General features: G+C 50.9%; 1 protein-coding gene across 1 annotated transcript in view; it reads left to right on the forward strand.

The window, feature by feature from the left end:
* ATP1A1 (ATPase Na+/K+ transporting subunit alpha 1) overlaps positions 1-5,554 on the forward strand; it is a gene marked incomplete at both ends in the record, with an annotated part of 29,364 nt that extends 23,810 nt beyond the window's left edge. The window contains 7 exons of the mRNA XM_080693010.1: positions 13-167; positions 533-656; positions 1,724-1,869; positions 1,986-2,116; positions 2,574-2,675; positions 4,806-4,897; positions 5,526-5,554. Coding sequence (XP_080549136.1) covers positions 13-167; positions 533-656; positions 1,724-1,869; positions 1,986-2,116; positions 2,574-2,675; positions 4,806-4,897; positions 5,526-5,554 — 779 coding nt within the window. The remainder of the gene's footprint in view (positions 1-12; positions 168-532; positions 657-1,723; positions 1,870-1,985; positions 2,117-2,573; positions 2,676-4,805; positions 4,898-5,525) is intronic.
* Positions 5,555-7,760: the final 2,206 nt, after the last annotated feature.

Raw genomic sequence — 7,760 nt, forward strand, 5'->3', positions numbered from 1 at the left:
TTGCTTTGCTAGGTCGTCTGATCTTTGATAACTTGAAGAAATCCATTGCTTATACCCTAACCAGCAACATTCCAGAGATCACCCCCTTCCTGATATTTATTATTGCAAACATTCCACTGCCGCTAGGGACTGTCACCATCCTCTGCATCGACTTGGGCACTGACATGGTAAGTGAACGTCACATCCACACGTCAGGGGTGGTGGCGTGTCCTGTGTGCCGGCAGCAGCACTCGCCTCTGGTGCCTGGGCTCTCCAAGGCTGGTGTCAGGAAAGAATTGTCAGGAGCAGTAGCCAGTGTGTATCCCAACCTCAGCATCAGAGAATCAGTGTTAACATTCTGCAAGGCAGAGTAGGATTTTTCTCTTTTTTTTTTTGGCTTTTTTTTTTATTTTTTAAAATAGGATCTTTAATCTTATTTCCCAGGATTTAAAAAAAAAAAAAAACAAAAAACAGATTTTTAAAGGGAGGGTAAGGATTATATTAACAAGAAGTTCTGAACACCAGCTTTCCTGTCCCTTCTCCCTTCCCCCAGGTTCCCGCCATCTCCCTGGCATATGAGCAAGCTGAGAGTGACATCATGAAGAGACAGCCCAGAAACCCCAAAACCGACAAACTTGTGAACGAGCGGCTGATCAGCATGGCCTACGGGCAGATTGGTGAGCCGCCGCTCTGAGCAGGCCGGGCATGTCAGGGGGGTCTGCTCTGCAGTGGTGTGTCTGCCAAGACCGAGATGGACTTCTGACACTCGAAGTCCAGCATGAGCCGTAATAGGGTTCAGCCTGGGGGCTTTTCAGAAATTCTACATGAAAAGGAGTCTTTTGCTGTCTACCTGGTGACTTTTTTTTGTGGGAACTTTAGTCCTTTAGTTTGAACACGCTGTAATTGGCTCAGCTGAGAACTGAGGATGTTCTCCTTCCCTGAGCCCAGAACACTGAGCGTACAGTGCTCAGCCACCACGTGTGTTGTTACCAAAGAGATTGCTCCCTGGGGACACACTCTGACTTGTCAGTAATTTGGGTGGAGTGTTGGATACTCTAGTTTGATGGTTTGGCTGGTAGGCCAAATGACGGCCCTGCACCCCACCCTACCTCAGGCTTGATTTCTGCTGTACGAGTTTTGTGTGGGCAGTCAAAATACCCTTCATCTTTTAAGTCCTTTGCCTCGTCTCCTTCACCACAAGCAGCTTGTTCTAGATTGATGGGCTGCCTCTCTGGGAGAACCTGGCTGAAGAAGAACAGATGCACACCAAATAGAAATGATGACAGAAATGCAATAGATAGTTTCTGGCAACAGAGGAATCGGCTGATAGCCTGTGCCGACCTCCAGAAAGACTTCATTTTGAGGGGAAGATGACCAGGCCTCTGCGTGCACAGGATGAGCTCCTGTGCTGAGGAGCTTGGGGGCAACGTGTTGAAGGGTAGAGAAGTTAGAGTTGTTCAGATTAACAGGGGATTTCCCCTAAGAGTTGTGCCCTGATAGAAGCAGATAGTTAGGAGAAGTGAGCGTTGTAAGAGCAAGGCTCTATGTCTTGTTTTAACCTCTCAAAAGTGACTTGAAAAGCAGAGAGGGCTTTGAGCTCGGCACACCCTGGAGCCCCCGTCCCACCATTTGGCCCACGAGTGACCAGGTGCTCCTTGAACCAACCAGTGCCCGGTGGCCGCAGTGCAGGTACAGGGCGTGGGGGTGAGGTCCTGGCACTAAGGTGGTTCCTGCAACGCCACAGGTATGATCCAGGCCCTGGGCGGCTTCTTCACTTACTTTGTGATTCTGGCTGAGAACGGCTTCCTCCCGCTTCACCTGTTTGGCATCCGAGTGGACTGGGACGACCACTGGATCAATGATGTGGAAGACAGCTATGGGCAGCAGTGGGTGAGTGAGCAGGAGCCCTCCCCTGACCGGGCTGGAGCCAAAGCTCCTCGGCCCCTCACTGCCGGCTGGCTGTACGGGTGAAAAGCCAAGGCTTCTGTGTCCGCCTTTTGTTTCAGACCTACGAGCAGAGGAAAATTGTGGAGTTCACCTGCCACACGGCTTTCTTCGTCAGCATCGTGGTGGTGCAGTGGGCTGACTTGGTCATCTGTAAGACCAGGAGGAATTCTGTCTTCCAGCAGGGGATGAAGTGAGTACTGAAGGGCTCTCACAGGCTTAACCCCTTTGCAAAAAGCCCTGCATCTGACACACTCAGAGTTTTTGGAATCTCTAGTCTTTGGAAAAAACTGAGGAAGCAAAATGTAATTTTCAGTTTGTTCATCTGACCTGAGTATCCAGTTGCAGATACTACAAAAAGACATTGATCTGGCCAGGCATGGTAACACAGGCCTTTAATCCCAGTACTTGGGAGGCTAAAACAGGAAGATCACAGGTCTGAAGCCAACCTCAGGAACTTAGTAGGACCTTGTTTCAAAATAATAATTTAAAAGGGGGTTGGGGCATATTTCAGAGGTAAAATGCCCCTGGGTTGAATTCCCAGTTTAAAAAAATAATAGTAATGACATTAAGCTGCCATTTAACCCATAGCATTAGAAGATAACTCTGTTTGCATCTTGTAAGCTTTTTCCCTTTTTCTTGAATTTTAGGAACAAGATCTTAATCTTTGGCCTCTTTGAAGAGACGGCCCTTGCTGCTTTCCTTTCCTATTGCCCGGGCATGGGCGTCGCCCTTAGGATGTACCCCCTCAAGTAAGTTGAGCTTCCGGTGCTCCAAAAAGTACAGATGCCTGTGTGGTGTGCATAGTACCTGTTCTCTTCCGAATCTTTGGGTTGTTCCTATCGGTTGGAAAGTTAGGGAAGCACATGTCAGTAAGTCAGACCAGCAAATCCAGATTTGTATAACTGCAGCAGGTGCCAAGGATCTGACCCAAGGGGAGGACAGCAGCTTGGCTCCTTGGAAATGCTCCACAGCTGCGTTGAGCCCGGAGGTTCTCCACGGTCATCGTCCAGCTGTCTTTAGAGGCCACCCGGGGCTGTCGTGGGGTTTGGGAAACCCAGGCTCCAGTCCTGGTTTGCTTTCCCTGCTCACTATATCACTCCTCATAACCTGTCCCGCTCCGGGGCTCTGACTCCTCTCACTGGAAAGGAGGAAGTTGGAGTAGCAGATCCGAGGCCCCTTTTACTTTACGACCAGCCACGGGTAGAGCTCTCAGAGAAAGCAGCCTGACGGGTAGTCCTCAGTCAGAACCAGGCCTCGAGCACAGGCTGACTTTGCACTTCTGCTAACCTTGAATGTTCACATACAGGGTTCACATGAACTGGTAGCTGAAACATCAAGTGTGTTGGTTGAGGTTAAGCAGCTGCAGCGTGATGAAGATACGCTCAGCCACACTGCATGGGGCCCACATGATGCAAGCTCCTTGGAGAAAGCTTTGCATTTAATGCCGCAGTCTCCTAATTCTCACTGCCCCCATCCTTCCTCAGAAGGATTCTCGCTCCCATCTGGAGCAGTTCTTAACTGGCCTGTGGCCAGCACCTTCCTCCACTGATCTCATCCTCAGGCCAATCAACCCATCGGCCCCTTCTGTTTCCTGTTGGATGTGTGTAGACATTGTGTGGGTACAAGGTGTGAGACTAGCATCCAGGGTCTGTCTTGTTACTGTCCCAGGGTGTCTAGGCCTTGTCTTGTCCTCATCCAAGCCTATTGGGGTGGGGAGGTTGTGAAGTGTTTTCCTCTGCTTGTATATTTGGTAAAGATGTTGTCTGCCCTGGAGTCACCTTCTCTTCCCTCCCACCCTGCCAGTCCTCATAGTCTGTCAGGGATGATGTCCCTGGAGCTTGTCTCCATGGGATTTTGCCCTCCTGGCCTTGGACTTTGGCATTGCTCATTTGTCATTTCTGCTCCCCACTGGAGTATATAATCTTTGAGGCAAGGGCCACGGCGCCCTTTTGCCTCTGCTTCCCCAGTACTCTGCACAGAGCTGCTGCGCATAAGCAGCAAGGCGAGTCCAGGTAGAGTTCTGTCTGCCTGGGCGGCTGCTTGCAAGAAAAACCTAGGAGAGGTCACAGAGCTTTGAAAAGGCTCCATATTGGTCATGCCCTGGGACACTGCCCTTCACTCTTTTGTAACCACTGGAGAACTGGACAGATTCTGTGGGCTGTTGGAAAGTAGTTTGGCTCCTCTGGTCATGGAGGTAAGCGGGTCATCTGCAGAGGCCACACAGGAAGAGGAGGCAGCCTCTGCAGGGTGCTGCGGGGCCACCTCCCCATATGTTTACTGTGGGAGATGTAGTCAGGAGAGTGCAGTGCCTGCCAAGAGACCTGCCTGGATCTTGTCTCCAAGCTGGGGACCCTGTGTCAGCTGCTCCCAGGGCCCTTGAGGCCTTTGCCGTCTGGTAGCTTTTTTTTGGTCCTAGGTCTAGGACTCAGAAAACACAGCTGGCTGTCCCAAATTCCATCCTTGAGGACCAAATTCAGGGATGAGTAAGCTGATTTCAGCCCACAGTGGCAGTTCTTTGTCTTCAGATGCCAAGACTTGAGACAAATATACTCAGTGCTTCTGAAACACTTGAAGAAGAAGGGAAGAGAGAAATTGTTCAGTCTCTCTGGATTGCCCACAGAAAACATACTCAACTCACCCTGTAAACCTGCTCTTAGCAAAGCCAGACCGCAAGCGGGCAGGGCTTCCATTCCGAGTGCAGGCGCTCGGCCCTTGGAGCAGCAGCCTGCTTGGGAGGCAGTCTCGTTTGTTGTGTGGCTCAGCCATTGGCCATGACTGTGCTTGGGTTGACTGCTGGCTTTCGCCGTGGAGGTGCGTGGTTTCTTTACTTTGAATTGTGTTCAGGTGTGTAATAAACTGGTACCCAATTCCATTTCCAGACCCACCTGGTGGTTCTGTGCCTTCCCCTACTCCCTTCTCATCTTCGTGTATGATGAAATCAGAAAGCTCATCATCAGGCGACGCCCTGGAGGTAACTGGGGTGCTCTTAACCGTGGTTGGGGGTTTGGGCTGGTCTGTGGGGCTGTCCCTCTGCCGTGTTCTGGTTCCTGCAGTGCTCGGTCTGATTGCTGAGACCATTACGCCACCAAACAGAACTGACTATAGTTGGTATATCTCAGCATGTTGAATCCCCTTAGGCTTTGAGAACAAATCAGATGTTAGATGTTAAGATACAAACCAAATAAAGTAGAGAATATTTGCCAGCAAATCTGGGTTTGGTGGCTTGTGCCTGCAATCCGAGTACTTGGGAGACTGAGAAAGAAGGATTACAGGTTTGAGGCCAGCCTCAGCAACTCAGCAAGGCAAGACCTGTTTGAAAATAAAAGGCTGAGGTATAGATTGTTGGTAGAATGCCCCTGGGTTCAGTCCCCGATACCCAAAGAAAAAAAAGAGCAAATACTTGTCAGAAGCCTCAGCCACCCATCTTTCCAGATAAGGTGGTATTCCTAAAAAGAGTTAAGTCAGTGCAGTGGATTTCCCACATTGAGTTGGAGCTGTAACACCCTACCTCGTTCTCCTCTGGAGAGTCTCGCCCACTTGAGCGGCTGGAACCAAGAGGGCTCACTCTGGCGGGTCTGCTCTCTCTTTGCTCCCCGCAGGCTGGGTGGAGAAGGAAACCTACTACTAGCCCCGTCCTGCACGCTGTGGAGCCTCATGCCACGAACTCCGCGTCCCTCCCCCTCCCCCTTCGTGTACTTCAGTCTTGGAGTTCGGAACTCTACCCTGGTAGGAAAGCACCGAAGCATGTGGGGGAAGCCAGACATCCTGGAATGAAGCATGTAGCTATAACGGGGGGTGGGCGGGGGGGCCTGAAACATCCATCTACAGAATGAACGTGGGGAAGGTTTTTATGTGCCTTTTTGTTTTTGTAAAAAAGGAAAACCTGGAGAGACTGAAAGAATACATTTTATATCTGGATTTTTACAAATAAAGATGGCTATTATAATGGAATCTGGCCTGTGCCCTTGTCGCTTTTTGGGTGTGGATGTCTGCCTGTCTGTGTGTGTGACCAGTTACTGTGTCTGTGTGGCCCCCGGGCTAGCAGGCCGTCAGCATCCCCTGGGACTTGTTAGCAGTGTGCTTAAGACGCTCTCCAGCAGCTGGTGCATGTTGGAGTTTGAGAAGCGGCTAAGAGGAAGCCCTCTGCCCTGCTTCTATTCTAGCAGGTGAGTGAGCTTCCCAACAGGGCACTTCTCTCTAGGGGGACATCTGGACCCTCGGCACAGTGAGCCTTGGCTGAGGCCTTCGGGCCCCCCTTCTCGCTCTCCAAAGACCACCACAGCCCACCTGCCTCCAGGCCTGGGTTTGGAAACCAGAGTCCATGTGCTCTGTCCAGCATGGGTTCAGGGTGCTCATGTGCCCAAAGCGCCCCATTCAGGGCTGCGCTTGAGCGCACCTGCTGCAAGGGCTCCTAGAAGGCCCCCGGGTCTCTAGTTCCTCCAAGGGCTGTAACTGCCGTCATTGCTGACTCTCCCTCCAGCAGGCATAACCTCTGGCACCAAACAGCAATTGTTTTTTGATTTTTTTTTTTTTAAGATTTAAAGAAGTTTATTAGAAAGATAGAAATACAGAAAATAGAAATACAGCCCCATGCCATTTTGGCATGAGGGGGGTGACTCGAAATGAATACACCCTCCAAACAGCAATTGTGTATCTGCCAGATGGTCAATACATATTTTGCTTTTTTTTTTTTTTTTATACTGGGGATTGAACCCCAGGCCCCATTCTACCTACAAGCTACATCCTTAGACTGTGTGTGTGTGTGTGTGTGTGTGTGTGTGTGTGTGTGTGTGTGTAGTCTGGACTCGAACCTGTGATCCTCTTGTCTCAGCCTCCCAAGTACTGGGCTTAGAGCAGTGCAGCTGGTCATGGCACTTCTGAAAAGCTCAATCCTCTCCTGCTTCTGTGCAGCTCTGGGGCGGGGTGGGGGGTGCACACTTACAAACTTTGCTCCCAGGCCCCAGAGGGACCTGACGGGGAGGGCGCTCTATGACTAGCCCATCTGACCTTTCTTGGAGTACTCGCCTCCGCAATGATCCGTAGCTTGCAGACGAGTCATCTTTAATGAGTTTGTGTTTAGACCAACATAAGGAAGCTAGGAAGAGACTGAACCGGAGTAAAGACTGGGATTAGAGGGCTGAGACAAGTAGTAATTAGGTTCTCCTGGAGGACGCCTCGTGCTGCTCTGGGGCGACAGCTGCCGGGGCTTGGCCTGGCGCAGGCCTCCCCACCCCCACCTCGCCTGCCTCCTGCCTCCCTGGAGAGCCAGCCCTGAGCAGACCTTGTCCCCATGAAGGTCACGGGTATTTCCTGATTTGAGGATTGGAAACAGCCTGGGACTTGAGGCACCACAGTGGACCCCAGCCAGGCCTTCTCCAACTGCTCAGAAGCCCAAGCCTGCCAGAAAACACCTTGGGGAGGACAGAGGCCAAGGGAGGCCCTGAGCCTCCCTGTTTCCCACCAGAACACATCTGTCCTTTCCTCTTTTCCTCTTTGATGATAATCAAAACGTCATAGTCAAACATTTGATACAGGAAACGCAGGGAAAGTGCCAGGCGTGGTGGCATATGCTCGTAATCCCAGTGCTCAGGAGCCAAGACAGGCCTGTGACAGATTCAAGGCTGGCCTCGGTAACTTAGCAAGACCTGTTTCAAAAGTCTTTTTTTTTTAAGGGCTTGGGATGTAGCTCTCAGTGGTAGAATGCCCCTGAGTTTAATCTCTAGTACAAATAAATAGAGGAGAGAGGGAGAAGAAAGAAAGGGCAAAGTAGATGATCTGCTGCTCAGCAGTAAAGCTGCCACCAAAACCAGGCCTCCTTGGGCTGGAGTTTTCTA

This window comes from Muscardinus avellanarius, assembly GCF_963383645.1.
Source record: "Muscardinus avellanarius genome assembly, chromosome: 3".
Classification (NCBI taxonomy): Eukaryota; Metazoa; Chordata; class Mammalia; order Rodentia; family Gliridae; genus Muscardinus; species Muscardinus avellanarius.